Here is an 18725-nt window from a genome sequence, read left to right on the forward strand (position 1 = left end):
TGTGTGTGTGTGTGTGTGACTATCTGTGACGCTGTAACGCTAGGTCTTGTCTTCTGACAGGAGTGCACTAATGCCTGCTGTAATGCCAACAACTGCACCCTGAAGGCGGAGGCACAGTGCGCCCACGGGGTCTGCTGTGAAGGATGCAAGGTACCCCCATCCCCGGCCGCACACACCCCCCCGCACCACGCCAGCCTCGCTCCCCGCGGGGAAGAGGTTGCATTCTCCACAGACGCCAGACTGGAAACGGCTGGAAAAGCCCACCTTCAACAAGAGCTGAATGCTTTCGACAGATTGCCTCATCAGTAACCCACTAATTTCAGCCAGTGATTACCCGTCCTCAGCAAAGTCCTCCGGTCGTTGAATAACATTTTTTTTTTGCTGCAAGATTTTTTTAACCTCGCTGATCTCCTCATTACATTACACACCTCCACATCCCTGTCACTTATCTCCCACCTACAGACGCAGTCCGATGGATGTATTCTCCTGTGAGTTCCCCCTGGCATTAGAGACATTCACATCTTTCAGGGTCAAACCTCATCTGGATGGTTTTTTTGCACTCCTCTGCTGTTATAGAGTTTTGCTGTTATAGACTGTTGGTGCTCAGGTAGCTCTGAACAGAACACAGTTTGTCTGCATTGATGCACTCTCCCTCAGCACACTTTTTTATTATTGGCCAACACTGAAATATTTCACTTATTTAGCATTTTAATTAAATGGGAGGTATTTGATTAGCTAATAATAGATTCGATTTGAGCTGTGAGTAGTTTGATGAATAGCGCCGAAACTAAAAACAAATACAGCTGTTTCTAACTCCCCTATTCCAAGATTAACTTTGTATTACTGCAGTGATTTGAATGGCATTTAGTTGAATCTGTAATCATTACTGTCATTCCACAGCAGTGTTTTGCACTGTTTCATTTTGACGGGCCCTGATTATATTGCCTTATTCATCTACCTAGCAGAAATCCTGATCCAGGGAGACCTGCACAGCTTACAGTTTCACACACTGCACTTTCTTCTCTTCATCTGTACAGCTAGACTTGGCCTTTCCACCCTGGACCTTGATGTGTTTTCCCTTTACTGCCTAATGGCTCTTTGTTGTTCATGGTCCAAGCAACTAAAACCTTCCCAGACAAGCCATTGCAAAGGGCACTTTTACAGATACACTTTAGTTGTTTAGCATTTGTACTCTTTCAAGGTTTCAGAGCCGTTATAAAGCACATAACTTCTGTTCTTTGTGTAAAGTAGCCGGTGTTAATTTACTGGAGCAATTCAGGCAGTGCAGACTCCCTTCCTGGATTAGAACTCAGTGAATGCCCGGTGCCCCACCCCCACCCACTACATCGCCCTCAGTGATTGGTTAATGGGTTGATAATTCGATTGATCAATTGCACGCTCTCCCTGCACTCCCTCCTCAGCTGAAGCAGGCGGGGACCATGTGCCGAGGCCCAGCGGGGGCCTGTGACCTGCCGGAGTACTGCACGGGCGCCTCCCCCTACTGCCCCTCCAACGTCTACCTGCTGGACGGCTCCTCCTGCCATAACGACCGCGCCTACTGCTACAACGGCATGTGCCTGACCCATGAGCAGCAGTGCTTGCAGCTGTGGGGATACGGTAGGCCACTCAGACACACTGTCTAAACCTAGTGCTCTAGTGACTGATGCATGGTGGTATACTTGGCTTTGCTTGTCTAGTCAGGTTGCACATGTAACTTGTGGAAGGGCTTGAATAGTGCTCACATTCCCTGGTCTGGGAGTATTGTTAGCCTGGTGTGACACTGTTGCTCAATCAAATTGAATGGATACACTTACGTTCTTTTGTGGGTAGAAGTGTCAGCTAAATGAATTTAATGTGATGTAATGTAATGCAAAGCTGGGCTATAGCCATTGTGTCCTAGGCAAACTGAACAGTCTCACCCAAAGGAAACACAATCCAAGGTGTTTCAAGGCCCCCAAAACACCCAGGAACACACGCACACACACACCCACACACACACACACATGCAAACACATTATTTGTTGATGAATTTCATTTTTTTTAGTTGATTAGTGTATAATGTTTCCACTGCACAAATGTCTTTTTTGACTTTATTGAAAATTGTAAGGGCTGAACTGATACTAACCCTTTTGTGAGACAGCCAAATGTGAAAAGGCTAGGGCCAAATGTACCTCTGCCCTTTATAAACTCCTGAAAGTACCCATAAAATATATCAGGTTGCAACTGTTTTCTTCATATGATATGATTAATCATGACCAGAGAAAACCATTACTGATAGTCTGATTTGTTTTCCTACTGATACTGTCATGTGCCTCACAGGACTTTACTAGACAATCTAACTTTTATATAATCCTCCAAAATGTGCTAAATGAGTTGACTTTTGTCAGATAATTATCTTTGTTTTTGCATTCTAAAGGCATTATAATTAAGATTTTGTTTTCCCATGGTGTGTGCTAATTCTCTGTTAATTTTGAAATGAGCAATTCACTCTAAAATGTTAAATTCCCCACTTCTGCAATTATTCAAGCAACATTTGAATCGTAAGTGGGTGAAATATAAAAAGCCAAATCAAAACTTAATTTTCCAGTTCCTTTCTGCCAGGATTGAATGGATTAAAGCTTTGATCTTACAGATAAGCTAATTATGGTGCAGATGCCTGCTTTCTATTGCATATTGGTAGTTTAGTTTAGTTTAGTTTGTAACAAAACAAATGCTCACATCACTGGACAATGATTCAATTTTCTTTACAAATACAGATATTTTTGATACTTTTTTCAACAGTGATAAAATCCTCTCAACAGAATGTGCTAGTAATTATGAATATTTTGGCCATAGTCCTCCTTAAATGAACTGATCTCAGTTCTCTTAGAAATGACCTCCTGTTTAACAGCAGTGGGAACTCAGTTCCATTATTCATTCAGCATCCATAGTCAGTTCTCCTTGAAAGCTTGACTTCTCTTTGCTGGTTGATTGAAGCATTCTTGTCATCTTGTTCCTTTTGCACTCACATCACACATTTAGAAAGAAACATGTTATTTGCCATTAGCGTTACATTGGTATTCGGGTATTTGGATATTTGGGAGTTGGATTGTAGGAGAAGATGGCAGCGGGCGTTGAGTTTTGATTTACTGTATGTGTTTGACATCTGTTTGACATCTGTGGTCCTTATTCCATATGGCCGAAAGCATGTTTCTTCTTCCGCCCAAATTATACTTTCAATACTCATTGCTGTGGTAAAGGAATACTGGTATGACACTACCTCTGCAGAGCACAGAAATGAAACAATTTTTACTGTGAACTACAAGAAATGCATATTGTTGGAAAAAGGGTAGGTAGACTGTCGCTGCATGGTGCACTTTCCCCTGAAGATGAACCCACTGTAACAGTGTGTTCAAATTGCACTGAACAAATTGAACTGCTCACAGGTTTGAGACCAATCTGAGACCACCTCAGGAGATCAATTTAGCCCGAGTGAACTTAGTTTTGAGTGCTCACATCATTTGAAAATGTGTTGGCATTACCTTTTATGAAGGGTATTTTTATTTTACTTTTTAAAATATAAAAAGTTGTGTACATGTGGCAAGTTCATCTTTTTTGGATAGAGAAATAAGTTTGAAGACCACTATCGCTGGCATTGTTCCAACCAGGCTTCACACCCATGCCCTTCTGGTTATATGACATGGCATATGCAGTCCACTCAAAGAACCTCTCAGTGCATCTCCTCTGATCTTCATCTGAAACAGTGCATCTCCTCTTTGTTCTTCGAGCAGGTGCCCGCCCTGCTCACGATGCCTGCTTTGAGGACGTGAACGCCGCCGGAAACGCCTTCGGCAACTGCGGCAAGGACGGCCAGGGAAACTACATGAAGTGTGAAAAGAGGTGAGGTGGAGAAGCGATTGATCTCGGCCCTGCTGGGGTCTGCCGTCCCCACGGGGGGAGACTTTCTCATTCCGGTCCCAGAATGCACCTGAAGCTTAGATCTCCTCTAACTCGCCAGTATACATGAGACAGGGATTGTGGGTATGCATGTAATGAGGTTGCAGCCATAGCCTTGTGCTCGGGCTAGAAAAGGCAAAAGGCAATGGAATTCACCAAGCTACTTTTTGAATTCACCAGGCTCCTTTTTGAATTCACCAAGTTTCTTTTTGAATTCACCAAGTTATAAATCAATGTGCAACTACTACAATGTGCAACTAATGCACAAATTATTGATATGTAAAATTAAGTGAAGGCAATATCCCAGGGACAAGTAATTCCAAAATGTTTCCCATTTCTTTGTCTTTAGTTAACACAGTGGATTTATTTTTGAAAGTATGATGTTTGTTCACTGCTGTTTAGAGAGAACTGTATCACCTTCAGTATTTTTTTGTCAGGTAAGTAGATCGAATGCATGAGAAATAAAATTCAGAACGGTGGAGTTGAGGGTGGGGGTGAGGGTGTCCTCTGTTTGTCCCTCATTTGACTCTCCTGTGTCTGACCCCTGGGGTCCTTTTTGCCTCTGCCAGTGATGCCAAGTGTGGGAAGATCCAGTGCCATAGTGCTGCCAAGAAGCCCAAGGGCACCAACGCCGTGTCCATTGACACCACCATCCGTACCGACGGCATGGAGGTCAAGTGCCGGGGCACATATGTCTACGCCACCCAGGACGGGCAGGGCGACCTCCCTGACCCAGGACTCGTCATGACTGGGACCAAGTGCGGTGAAGGGAAGGCACGTACCTCCACAGCTCCATTCCAGAGAGACTCCTTGACTCTGCACTGACTGGGGGAATTTTCATAAGAGGAAGGACTTCTTCCAGTGTGCATAGGGAAGGGGGAGTTTTAGCTCTAGTTTCAGTTTTTTGCTGAGCCTCATTGTTCAGTGGCAGACCTTTAATTCTTTAGCTTTTAGGCAGAGTTTAATTTTCTCAGAATAACTGGGAAATTCATGTGACCTCCAGATTCTGAGGGTTGATCAAGTGTGTTTTTCTAGAGGATTCACTTAGATGATTAGGGTGATGTAATGATGGAAAGCACAGGTCACCGTCAGCGCTCAAATTAACTCAGAAGTCACCCCCTCTGTGTCCCAGGTTTGTCGAGATCGCCGGTGTCAGAACGCGTCATTTGCTGAGCTGGAGAGCTGCATCGCCCGTTGCCATGGCCATGGGGTAGGAGCCACACCCAGTTCTCTTAATCTGTAAAAGCAAATACCAGTTCTCTGTGAGTAGAGAGTATACCCTGGTATTGGAAGGATGTTCCCTTGTGCTGCTGCTCAGTCAAGTTCCACAGCCTGCTCCCCTACCCAGCTGGACAGCTAGCCAGTGTTTCTGTTGAAATAGATATGGGTTAAGCATTGAGGTTCCTGTCAATTCCATTATATCTGTATCAGTGTACTGCCTGTGTTGCATTCCTGGTGAACTACTACGGCAGTAGGACATTTTGAGATGGGTGAAGAACCAGACAATGGGGTCCCACTGCACAACACAGTGGCATTAATGCTTCTCTAACTGACTGAGCTTCCAGGGCAAGCTGCCATATCCCATCACTAAACCCTTCCTAGGAACATATGCTCTGCTGGCCCAGGAATATCATCACTGCACTTTCAGATAGGTCAGAAGCCCCTAGCCATCTTCTTCTTCAGTGGATTATTTAACAGGTTTCAAACAAGCTCAAGAGATACAGGCCACCACCTACGTGTTCTGGAGCGTGGAAGGCCTCATTTGAAAAATGAGGAGAATTTTTTTTACCCCTGGAGATCTGTAGGAAAGGAACTGTGTGAATTAGCTATGAGATAAGCTTTTCCTGCCCACTCCAGGTGTACATGCCTGTGTGGGTGTCACACAATGTAGATACATATATGAGCACTGACCCTATGGGCTGTAAATGACATTACGATGCCCAGTTGGAAACGACAATGCAGTGATGATACTCCATTTGAACTCAAGAAGTCAATTGCAGTACTATAAACTGAGGGGAAAGAAAGTTAACTTGCTTGAATCCCCATCACGTAGATGTGTTTATTGTCTGAGCTTTATCTGAGAAAAATGAGTCAATTTGCCTTTGCTGGGGGTGACAGATGTATTGAACCACATCCCTTCGCACATAGTTCCCTTGCATGTCACACTCTAGGCGTCTCTAGTCTTTGAGACAGACATAATTTCACACTTATAATTCCTTTAAAACTGCCCTCCAGGTGCCCCGTATCCTTGCAACTAGCTATGCATATTAAAACTAACAGAGCTTGCAGCTAATAAACTGTGGTGTTGTTTAATATTTTCTGAATCTTTTGCAAAGAGATTTTGAGCCTCTTGCACCCTAAGAGGCATTTATTCCAATTTCTTTAATCCTGCTGCCTAATCTGTTTGAAACGTATACAAGTCTTAATTTGTTTGCTTTATTTATTCGGTAATATGCAGAGAGCAGTGAATGGAGACAGCCTTGGTGTAGATTATCTACATTGCATTGTTTTATTTGCGTTGCTGCTTTAGTTGTGGTTATCTCTCGGCTTAACAAGCATTATGGCCCATAACAGAGTAGGTGGCTGCTGCCAAACTGTCTCTTCATGTACTGTGGTCCATGCAGTCACTAGTTCAGATAGGCTCCAGTTCCAATTACAAGACAACATAGAATCACCCTTTGATATATGGCTTGATGAAGTGTTGTTCATGTCATGGTCCTTTTGAAAAGAAATGATACAAAACAGTAAGATGAAAACAGGTAGAAACAACATGAAATCTATGTATCAATAAGGGATGGGTGAGGTCTCTGCTATCTTCTCAGTATAATCTGTTATCATTCTTTGACCTTACATTGAAACAAACAATTGTTTCAACACTGGGAATGTATCAAGTTTTGGTAGTCTGGGCCATGTATGCAGACTTATAAAGCACAGACCACAATGGCAGGGTCACCTACGAGAATACACAAAGAACAAAAACCTTGGAAGGTATTGTTCTGTCTCCGCAATTATTGGAAGGAGATCCTCATGGAAGAGAGAATGCTGTATGCACCTCTAAATGTAGGCAACTGTGCTATATTACATTGTTGTCATTTAGCAGATGCTCTCATCTGGAGCAGCTTACATATGTTAATATTTTTACATGTTGTCCATTTGTACAGCTGGATATTTACTGAGGGAGTTCTGGGTTAAGTTCTTTGCCCAAGGGTGCAACAGCGGTGCCTCAGCAGGGAATCGAACTAGCAATCTTTCAGTGACAGGCCTAGCTCCTTTTCACTATGCTACAGTGCTGCCACTACTAAGGCTACTTTGCTAAATCATTGATTTATGTATCATGTATTTACTATCAAAAGCAAGGGAACACAGTATCCCAAACTTTAGAGATCATATATTTAAATCTGTTGTATAACTTTTTTCATTGTGGATTCAAATAAAGAATAAAGTGTGTGTATGTGTGTCTGTCCCTGTGTCTGTGTGTCTGTGTACTTGTCTGTCTGTGCATGTATGTGTGTGTGTATGTGACTGTTTGTTCTGCAGGTGTGCAACAGTAACAAGAACTGCCACTGTAACCGTGGGTGGGCCCCTCCCTTCTGTGAGAAGCCAGGCCTGGGGGGCAGTGTGGATAGTGGGCCCGTCCAGTACGACAGTGAGTGCGCCACCGCCCAGATCACGCCCTAATCAGCAGAATCACAACCACAACCTGCAGCACATCAAATGGAATAATGCATTAGCAGAATGAAAAAGGTCACAGGTCCCGGTCCTTCTGTTGAGAATGCAGTGTTATGAAGATGTGTCCTGCCACTAGGCGAGAGAAAGGCCAGGCAAAAGCAAAAAAAAATAAAAATCTCTGAGTCTCTGAGCCTTGTCTTTTTTTTCTCCCACTGTGAGGGCTGTCAGCCTTGTCCTTTGCACCTCTCCTCAATCAGAGGCCCTCAACCAGTGGCTCATTACCCATAAGGCACTCTCATGTTGTCCATGGCAACAGTGGGTGGGAATAATCATAATGTAAAAGAAATATGTCTTGCACAATAATATAGTATGAATATAAAATATGCAGTAATGGCTGACATTGGGCACTACAACTGTGAAGGGCCATGTGCTGAATAAAAAATTGCTCAAATAAAACCAGGACACCTGTATAGTGGTTTGAGAACTGCAGTATCACTTTCATAGCCAGGCATTAGACATCAAGTGAGAATGGAGCTCGAGAATACAAAACTGTCATTTATGGAAATCTGAGTTTTTGTAATCTGAGAATTGTAAGTGGTTAATATAGTTCTAGTTAAGGTTCGTTGAAACTTCAAGGTTGTTCTAATTTTAGACATGCGAGAGTCTGTCATGTTTAATTTTAATGCTGACAAAATACATTTCATGTGCAATATGTTGCATTGCCTAATAATAGCAATAATATGTGTTCTCATAAACCACAGAATGTACACCAGTTTGAAAACTGACTTTTAACTGTAGGTCAACCAAGACCTTTTTCTCCATTCTGCCTCTGTAAAAAATTCTGTAAATTTATAATCAGCCACCGAGTGCTGTTTTTGTTTGCTTCCACTGTGTGTGGGTCTGCTTTGTGTCCATTTAATCACGGGCTGGGTACTGAAAGCCTGTGAATCAAAAAGAAATATCCAACAGAATAGAAAATTGAGGAAGAAACAGCCAGCATCTCATGGCCTCAGTCTCCCTCTGTCCAGTACTGCTTAGCTGTGAGAGCTGATGAACAATTTAACTGAAGACTACAATAGAAATACATGTTTTGAATTACTAGTTTTAGAGACAAAAGCATTGTAGCCATTGTATCAATCAGTGCTCTGTTTTCTGCTCAGTGTCCCTGTCCTCCTGTGGAGTAGTGCCACATGTTCCCCCAGTTGAGTATTCAGGTTCTGTTCACATTTGAAGAGCCCCTGTTGAATATTCAGATTCTGCTTCAACCTTCAACCTGTGGAGTAGAGTACCTTAGTTTGCTCTCCAGTGGATTGCACCTGTAATTTCCCCTGTTGACTGCTCTATCCCTGTGCTCTCAGGTCAGTTGGGCTTGGTGGTCGGGCTGCTGTTTGCCTTCTTGGTGCTGCTGCCTGCTGTCCTTATCATCTTCTACTGCTACAAGATCAAGACCTCCCCCTACCACAGATGGCTTTCCCAGAGGGAGAAGAATACTCAGGAGAGCAGGTAACACAATGTGAAATCCACCCACCCAACCGTCTCCGCTGGCAACAGCAGCAAGCTCGAGCAAGGAGACATGCAAGAGCATCAGATATTAGCTAACACACAGCAGGCTTCCATTTTTGTAAGCTGCCTAAATGTGAAGTTTTTAACAATGCAGGCAAGTCATGTAGATGTTGAAGATTTTTCAGCAATGGGGTGTGGAGGACATGTTTTGGTATAAACCTGGAAATCCCTCACTGGAAAGTACATTACATGGTGAATTATCCATGGGGAAGGAGCTTGGATGCATGCTGTCCATTATACAATGGCAGGTCATTCAATAACAGTAGGAGAGAAGTGTCGTGTTTTTTACATGTTTCAACTAATTCTAAACAGTCTCACACTGAGGGGAAAAGAGCACTTTATTTAGCATTTGGCCAAAAACACGATCCAATGTCACATTGTCACAGTGGCAAGTGGTAAAATGGTGTCCTGTAGTAGTGTGTTTAATAGATGAGAGAAACCCACTGACACACTGGCAGAAAGTAATTACTGTCCCTAACAAAGCAGTGGGTACAAGCTTGCCTAAAAATGGTGTGAGACTCAGTAATGTTACCGCATCCCCTATAGCTTAGTTTTTCCTTTATGTCTTTGATTTTATTTCCTAGGATCCAATAACACAGCCTGACTCCTTTTATCAATACATGTCATTTTTATCAGCTCACAAAGGAAGTGATCCTTTAAATCACTTAAAATTTAAACCAAATTTATTCATTTATTTTTGTTACCAGAGAGCATCTTTTTCCATACCAACATAAAATGTGGAAAAAGGAGAAAGTATTTTTATTATTAGGTCAAATACTTGAATAAACTAAATGCATGGATGTGATCAGAATTCACTAAATATTTGCTCCATTTCATCTGATACACCACACACTTTATCTGAGTATGCAGCGCTGTTACATTACAATTCATTACATGCATTTAGCAGACGCTCTTATCCAGAGCGACTTCCAGTACAACAGAGCGTAAGTATCCATTCAAGAAGAATGAGCAACAGTGTCAGACCAGGCTAACAACACTCCTGTTAACTATAGTACACAGTAGCATTTAGTATTTAGTTTGTAGAAGGCTGTTATTGTGTGTTGTGTTTAGACCAAAGGCAGGTAAAAATAATTGAAATAATTAATAATGCTTTGTTAGGGACCTGTTATCTTAGTACTCGAGAGAAGCTGGTGGCACGGCATGCCCTCCATGCCTACGCCATGTAAACACCGATGCCAGCAATCAGCGCTGTCAGGACCAGCCTACCGCGTGACCTCGTCATGGTAACGCTGATGCAAAAGCGCACCCCCATTACCTCCCAGCAGTGTTTACCCAGAATGCTTTTTTCCTTTGTTTCTCAGAAAAGACATGTCGGACCAGAAGGTGAAAAACGGACACCTGAACCCAGCGTTCCATCTTAAAGTTGTGGGATCTTCCACCAAGAGCGGCAACATCAAGAAGGTCAGTGTAAGCCTCAGAGAGACACCACCTGCTGGATCAGTTCCTGCAGGGCACTACAGTGCTTTCTCTTTTAAAGAAAACAGCTGCCATATATTTTTTTTAATTAGTTCAAAGATGGGCAATTTCAGTGCCAATTGGCTCCACCAGGTTTCAAAGCAGCTGATTTTCAACAGGTGCACAGTGACCTCCTCCCCAGCAATGCCTTCAATTATTCAAATAAGCGTTGGGCATGACAAACACCGGCTCACTGCAGGAAACATTGCATTAGGTTATACAATTATAGGTTTGTCACAAAGGGTTTGATTACTACACGTAATTTACCCTTTCATCAGAGATTTATTCTTTTGTCTTATTTTCTTGGAGGAAGAATAATGGATAATGAATGGAGCATAGGTTGTACAAATACACTGCTCTGTATAAATAAAATGGCTGCTGCATTTACATAGCAATGGCAGGGGATTGGTTGAATTGACAGGTTAGCCAAAATGGCTTGAGGAAAGGTGTTGGTCAGTGACCATGTGTAAGATTTTCACTCTTTCCTTCAAAATTCAAACGTAAAATTTCCTTTTTTCCATTTGGTTTTTTTGTTCTTCACAGTAACACAAAAAATTAAACTAACACTGCTTACCCCAAACATGCTTCTTCTCCCTTTTGAGATTAATGGGTTTGAAACCCTCCATTCCAGTTCCCATATACCTAAACAAATATCCTTTTCTTGGGGTTAGCGATAAACAAAAGCACCTAAACAAGCTCATTTGTCCCTTCCTGTTTGTTCTCTTTTTGAGGTCAGCAAAGTTTTTTTTTCTCCCTTTTGTTGTCTGTTTTTCCCGCCTTCTGGAGCTTGTCGTATGAAAGGCCCAGTGTGGCCCAGCTGTGCGTGATTTGCAGGCGGTGGGGCAGCATGCACAGGGGGAGATAAGAGAGACCGTCAGCATTGGAGGTATAAACAAAGCCGCGGCAAGCTGTCCCCGGCTTTGGCTCGCAGGAAAGCTGATTAAAGTCGGACCTAAAAGAACAAGTCGGGAGCGATCGCCGCTTTTTTCTGTTGGGTTTTTGTTGTTGTCGTTGCTTTTTTTTTATGTTTGCAATCAAACCTATATTACACCCAGGGACAGCAATTATGAATTATACTCACAAATCAGCAAGAAGAATCCACAACAAGCAGCGGGAGAAAGGAAATTGGTGAGATTTTGGATGAGGTGAGCGAATTGCACTCATAAAGGTGTTACTAACACATAAGGTGTTTAGGCAGAGATCCCACAATCCTGGCCCTGGCAGCTCAGCATGGCTCCAGTCATCCCAAAATCAATACTGCGCTCCAGGAAATAGGAGTTCCATGCTACTCTCACAGTATTTTTTAAGGTTGTCAGCTTTGAAATGTTGACAAAAATTGCAATTTCAGTGCAATACCTTGGAATCAGCAGAAATTATGCCCTGGAAAGCTTGCCTGTGTCTCGCAAGTGAAACAAGTGCACAAGTTTGCACTTGGGAGTAAGGCGGACGTGGTCCTTTCTTTCCCCGGTTTTAATTCATATTCTTCATTACACAGTTCATAGCTTGAGTGTAGTAGCAGGTTGTCCCAGGTTAGAGGTGTCTAATGCCACCTGCTCCTCCGCAGCTCCCACACACAAGCAAGGAGGTGCTTCCACTGAGACCCAGCCCCATCCCCAACGGCACCCAGCCCATCAACATCGTCCGCCCGCTGCGCCCCGCTCCCTCTCCCCAAACTCCGCGGGACCTCAGTGCATCACGCCCACCCCTCCCGGCGGGCAGGTCCCCCGCCGCACCACCGAAATCGCCAGCCACCCTGCACAAACTAAGCCCACCGAGGAAGCCCCTCCCCCTCAGCCCGGCAAGGACGCCATTGGTAAGTGAGCCTGTCAGTCACCCTGTCTGTGAACCTCCATGCTTCTGATCTGAGAACAGATTTCTTACAAATTCCCACAGCTGCCATTTAGAAAATCCCTATCTGATAGTAGAATAGGCAGCATTACAGGACATGTTTGTAGGGATAGGGCACTTGGTGCAAAACTTCAGATTTTTAAGGACATTTGCTGTCTAGTCTTCCTCAGAGTGAGTGAGTGAGTGAGTGTGTGTGTGTGTGTGTGTGTGTGTGTGTGTTTATGTAAGGAAATTATTCAGCATCTCTCCCAGGCCTGTTCCTGCTTCATTCGTTGTCCTTGCTTTGCTATTATAGGACTGTCAGCTTTGACTCAAAGCTAATGAACACATGTCTGCTTTTGTCCTCTTTGTTATGAATCATTTATTCAGGATGATTAATCTCCTGCAAATACAGCTGCTTCTCAACTTGGCTGCTAATCAGAGGGAAGAAAAAAGTTGCAAGTGTATTGTGTAAAACTTTCTTCCTATCAATTTTGACTTTGATAACAATATTGCACAAGGAAGTTTTATGCAATAAGGCTGAGGTTCTGTGAGGCATTTTGGTTGTTTTCATCGATGGCAGTAAGGAGGAATAAAGCCTGGAAAACGCATGGAAGTGAAAATGTACCGTTTAGGAATGTTTTCTTTTCCTTCTCCAGCTGGTGTCTGAGCTCCAGCCGAGACTTTCACCTTCCCCACCCCAGAGGCCTCTGCCCCTGAACCCCTCCCCTGCCCGGGGGCCACCCCCCAAGCCAGCCAGCGGCCTGCTGGTGACGGTGCCGCCCCCCGTCAGCCCCAAACCGGTTGCCAAGGTTTCCGGCACCCCCCCACTCAGAACTTTCAGGTGAGTCCTTCCTAATGTTCACCTGGGGCCGAAGCGCCCAACATGGAGACCCTGTCTTCATGGTGTCATGTGATCATTACATTATTGACATTTAGGAGACAATCTTATCCAGAGCGACTTACTCAGGTTACATTTTTTATACAGCATTTATACAGCTGGTTAATTATTGAGGCTATTGTGGGTGAAGTACCTTGCCCAAGGGTACAAAAGCAGTGCCCCGGCAGGGAACTGAACTGGCAACCTTTCAGTTACGGTCCCTGCTCCTGACCTGAGTAAATCAGTAAACGTCTGTATGATTGTGTTCACTACATCAAATCTATTTTGCTTACAATTTCCTTTGATTTCTTTTTTTTTCCAGACCTATTCCACCTCAGAAGTAAGTCAAGCTCTCTTCTGCTTTTTTTGTACATTGTCCTGGCACTGAGAGAGGACCTGTATATTGTTCGGCTTTGCTTTGCTAACACAAGCTGTTGAGTCTTAAATTGAGCTGCAGCTGTTTTCCATTTTGATTCTCTCTGTTAAAGTGGAACCTAGGTCTGCGCAGTGAGCCCCCCTCCCTTCCATGTCTCTACGTAGAAACCTTTATTTCTCTGCCAGCAAGTTTGTCCTACCGCAAGCCCAGGCCAAGCCCAGAGCAATCACCAGCAGATAACGCCACCTGCCGGTGGTGGAAGAAGCAGGGAGCTCAGCTTTCACGCTTTGAATCGCAAATCCTCGGCTTTGCATTTCTTTAACACCAATTTGTGGTATATTTATGCCTCTCTTCCTGAAGGCTAAGGCGACAGTGCACTCACACATCGCATCACATATGGTGCGTACACCTCATTCCAAATTCCCAAAGCAGCCTCCCTCTTCGGCTTTGGTTTTTTGTTCTGCTTAATGATACAAACAGACTGCAGTATACAGGTCCTCTCCTTCCCCTATAACTGGCATTCCTTGGTCAGCTGCTACCTCACTTGGATTGTGCATCGACTCCAGCCTGATGGTCATCGTCCTCTGCCGTCTCTCTTTCTTGACAGGCCTGTCCCAGGGGTGAAACCAACCACAGCCTCATCCCCTCTCCGAAAATGACCCTTAGAGACAAAACAAACTGATGGGACTTCAACTAGCCTATTTGCACTAAAGAGCACACGTTGGAAGGCCGATACAGGGTTTGCTGTCCAGCAGGGGATGCACCCAGAGTAGGCTGGAGTCGGGGTTACAGCCCTCCCCCTTCCTAGGTAACACGTTCGTTGGAGATGGCCGAGCCAGCGACACAGTCCTGCCCTAGGGGACATCGGACTGAGATTTTCGGGAAAAAGAGTGTGGCTTAGCTGGCCAGTTGTCACACTGAATCCAGCATCTCAGTTGGTCTGTGCGCCACATCTATACATATATCATTTTTATGGCTGTCAATTTGTTTGTATATTTTTAAATGTATGTGTTACGTGCCAAAGATTTCTTTGTCTTTTTTGCAAAGGGGTGGGAGGTTGTTTGTGCATTGCTGTTTGCGAATGCTGTTTTTTTATATATGTGTTAATATTATTTTCACATAAAATCTACCTGTTTTAGCCATCTACTAAATCTTATGTTGTACAAGTTTGAACCTACGGCTTGTTACATCCATTAAAATCCACAGGTTCATGTTTGCCTAGGAAAAAAGGAACAGTTTACAAATGTGACCTAGATCAGTGTTTTCATTTTAATTTCATTTTTAATTTCTCTCGTTATTGTTTTGTTTTCAGTTTTATATATCTCTAAATCAGTATTTTCTCAACAACAAAACTGGCTCTTACCGTGCCGTATCTTTGGACCGTTCAATTTGAATTCAGCAGGGTGTACTTTGGAGAACCTGGCACTGCTCCATCTGTGTTGATTTAATACAGAGATCATAGTGATGGATACAGTTAGCCTGCAATCTCACTCTAGAAAACATGCTAATGTGACAGAAACAGACATTAAAAATATTTCTACCTCAGTGCAGATGCCCTTGAATTTAATATTCTGCACTCAGGAACAGTAATGAAAGACACTCGGAGTTTGTAACTTGAAGTTGTAAAATCTGGCTGAAAAAAAGTCTCTGTAACGCAAGGCAGTTCCAGTACATTTTATCCCATTTCCCAGACTGTGTCCCATGCTGCTGTGTTCCGGCTGAATATTCACATAACAAAAAAAGCTTCAGGAGAACTCAGTTCCCTTCAGAGCTTGCCTAAATCAAGCTGAGCTGAGACTGTCTGCTGAGGTGGTCTCAGGTTGGTTCGTTTAAACAGTTAAACAGTCTTCTTCTTTCTGTTCAGTGCTGTGGAAACGCCCGGCTACATGGTGAGAGAGCTGAAGCACATGCTGTCTCACTGTGCATGTGTGACTGCGTAGCTGTGCACAGCTGTATCTGAAAAATATGGGCACTGGTGATGTAGAAGAAATGCACTGGTTATTTGCGAGGCATAATGGACTGGCACTGATCCAAAGAGGTGTATCCAAATCAATCTTGTTTATTTATTTTAATGAAGTCTTTCATGAGTTGAAGGTGTGACTGCACTGGCCAATCAGGAGGCCTGCCACAATACCTTTAAATGACTGTTGTCACCACTGCCACGGTGCATTGTTATTTGATGACGGTGCAGAACCAGAATGTTATAATAAGTCCTGGACACGAGATAGTCCATAGCCTAGGTTGAAATCATGTGAAAGAATTACCAATAAAACCTTGTTATAGGTAAGTCTGTCAATTGCAGGTGTGTTAAAGTAACTGACATCTATCAGGTTAACTTAGTTAGCTCATTAAGTAATTTACAAAGTAACCATTGAAGGGTTAAACCCTGCATGTTGTTGTAGTGCACTAGCTAACAAGCTAACTACCAAGCTACAGTAGCTACTTCAACTACCCACCAGGTAGCCAGTATGGAGACTGATGAAAATTCCTTCAAGTGGCAGTTGTGAACTTTATGAGGACACTTACGCTATTTTAAAAGAGTGGAGCTATTGCATAACCGATTAATCCATATAGCTCTCCTCTCAGCTTAATCTTCACAGGTCTCATTTTGCAGACAGGCAAAAAGGGCAAAGGCAATGGAGTGGGATGTAGAGGTGAAAAGATCACACCCCCAAACAAACACTCCCACCCTTTTCACACCCACTCAACATGAGCACTTAAAAAACAGGAAGCAAGTATAATTTTGCTGCCTATGCCGTTTTTGCAGAGACACTATCCATTTACACACTTTTTACACCTTAATAATATGGCCTGCATATTTGTGCACTGCAGTTCCAAGTCTACATGGACACAGCAATTATTACCAGAGAGAATGTTTGGACAGAGCAAGAAACATATGCCAAGCACGTGTAAGGAATGAGACTTTACAGTACAAAATGCTTCTTTGTAGAGTGAAGTGGCACAGTGCTGGAACATTGTTTGCTGATTTTTTTCTGAGTTTCTGCAAAGGCCAAAGGCCAAACTTGCTAAAGCTTGAACCAGCAGGTGTGTAGTGTCTCCATGGTACTGTAACCAGCTAATGCTGTGAATTACCAGTAAAGTGAGACAACGGTTACTATGGCTTAACAACTGCTTTACCTGTTTTCTCTGTTTTAATAAAACAACATATTTGATTTGGCTATACTAATGGGCAGTACACATGGACATGTTTTGTTAAAACCAATCAGGTTCAGAAGAACTGCACATATTTTACCAGCAGAAACCTTGTCCGTTTACCCAGAGTGCAAAGCTGGAACGATGTCACATAACATCCGTTCCATTCCAGAAAAATGCAAATAAATGCTTAGGTGAACTGGAAAAGAAAACTTACTCCGCTTTTTTGAGGGCAACTGAGTTCTCCTGCAATGTGAATGTGAAAAGTACTGAGGCCTTACATTGTTATCTGTACCAGAGTTCACTTCAAAGTGGTCCGCAAACACTTCTGTAATTGAAGACTGTGTGAAAACATCCAAGAAGGTTTGTTAAAGAGGTCTTCACTGTGCTCCATCCAGTTTGCCCATTGTAATGAGTATTCCCTACATAATCTCTGAGATCTCTGAGTGGTTTCCCCAGTGTAATCTCCTGAATTAAATGCGTTTCAAGAAAATGGAACACAAACAGTGAGATTACCTTGGAGGAGACAATGGCGTCCCCCCTGAACTGCAACCTGCGGAGTACAGATGGGGAAGGTCTTGTTTAATCCTGCAAAGATCGTACTTTAGAGCAGCCAAAACAGCAGTACCATAGAATGATGGGTGTCACAAGCTGTTCATTTTTGTCACTCTATACCAAGTAATTCTTAGATTTGGTAATTAGAGCCAGTTGTTATGGGCTGTTAAGTACTGCTAAATTCAAGACATTAACATTTTATTTCTCTCACTGTACCTCTCAGTACAACACTTCTACCAACACACAGTCCATTTCCTTTTTGTCTCTCCTTGAAACAAGCAGGAAATGGTTTTAATAATCTAACACTTCTACAAAGCAAAATGATTTTTTTCCCAGAGCTGGATCTATATATTTAATAAATGTACTCTCATAGTCAGTGATGTTTTAAGACAGCAGTGATTTCTAAATGACATCACTAATGGAGACAATTTAATCCTCTGTTTGGTTATTCCCACAATGCATTTTGATGTGCACGTCTTTCATTTAGAAGGACCATTTGGTTATAATATGTGTGTATTTCATTTTTTAATGTATTGTTTTAGGCATAGATCAGTCACACGTGTTAACGTTGTTGGGCTAGGGGGTCAGATCAGCCGCACAGTCAAACCAAGTTCAAGTCCATCCTAAAGTGGATTCTCTTGAATGGCAACATTAGCATATTTGGTGATTTTTCACCATTTGGTAGATGTCTGGACTTTGACAGCAGTCTGCAGGCATTGTGACATTTTCACGGGGCCATAGGGTTAAATTACAGGTGCTTAGGAGAAAAAGCACAGAAAAGCCAGCGCTCAGAGGATGTGCCAGGCAACCTCAATTTTTCTCTCAGTAATAGATTCTGCACTGCTGGAAATCAGGTATCTGCAAACCCAGCACACTCATCTCAGGAGAGTAATATGTTTGTAGAGCCCTGGGTTCAAGTTGGAATGCTATCAGCCAGCAGAGAGGAAAGGGCTCAACACAGACGTTTCCTTTCCCGCTCTCTCTACACCAGAACACACCGGGGCTGGATTCCAAACGGACTCGGGTGACGTCACCCGGGGATGCAGTTCTTTGCACCCGGTGATGCTGTTGATCAAAGGGCAGGGCGCTGGTTTAGGCTCACTGTAGAGATGCACTCCGAACAAAGTGTGCAAAGCCCGTTGTCTTCTTTTAAAGTCATTGAAAATGTTCCATGTTGTGTGATGCTGTAATACTTTCTTCGCCTCCCACCCGTATGTGTATTGTTAATGCGACGCTTTGTTGTTTTTCTGACTCGTGCTGTTGGAGGAACAGAAGAACTGGTAAAAAGGT

The 18725-nt window shown here is 43.2% G+C and overlaps 1 protein-coding gene across 1 annotated transcript in view; it reads left to right on the plus strand.

The window, feature by feature from the left end:
* The window catches only part of LOC118769627 (disintegrin and metalloproteinase domain-containing protein 33-like), a 92904-nt gene extending 78211 nt beyond the window's left edge, over window positions 1-14693 (plus strand). Inside the window, exons 13-24 of the mRNA XM_036516833.1 lie at window positions 61-150; window positions 1422-1617; window positions 3771-3879; window positions 4506-4710; window positions 5069-5146; window positions 7474-7582; window positions 8964-9108; window positions 10491-10590; window positions 12209-12457; window positions 13131-13315; window positions 13674-13691; window positions 14335-14693. Coding sequence (XP_036372726.1) covers window positions 61-150; window positions 1422-1617; window positions 3771-3879; window positions 4506-4710; window positions 5069-5146; window positions 7474-7582; window positions 8964-9108; window positions 10491-10590; window positions 12209-12457; window positions 13131-13315; window positions 13674-13691; window positions 14335-14386 — 1536 coding nt within the window. The 3' untranslated portion in view covers window positions 14387-14693. The remainder of the gene's footprint in view (window positions 1-60; window positions 151-1421; window positions 1618-3770; window positions 3880-4505; window positions 4711-5068; window positions 5147-7473; window positions 7583-8963; window positions 9109-10490; window positions 10591-12208; window positions 12458-13130; window positions 13316-13673; window positions 13692-14334) is intronic.
* Window positions 14694-18725: the final 4032 nt, after the last annotated feature.

Source organism: Megalops cyprinoides, chromosome 22, assembly GCF_013368585.1.
Source record: "Megalops cyprinoides isolate fMegCyp1 chromosome 22, fMegCyp1.pri, whole genome shotgun sequence".
Lineage (NCBI taxonomy): Eukaryota > Metazoa > Chordata > Actinopteri > Elopiformes > Megalopidae > Megalops > Megalops cyprinoides.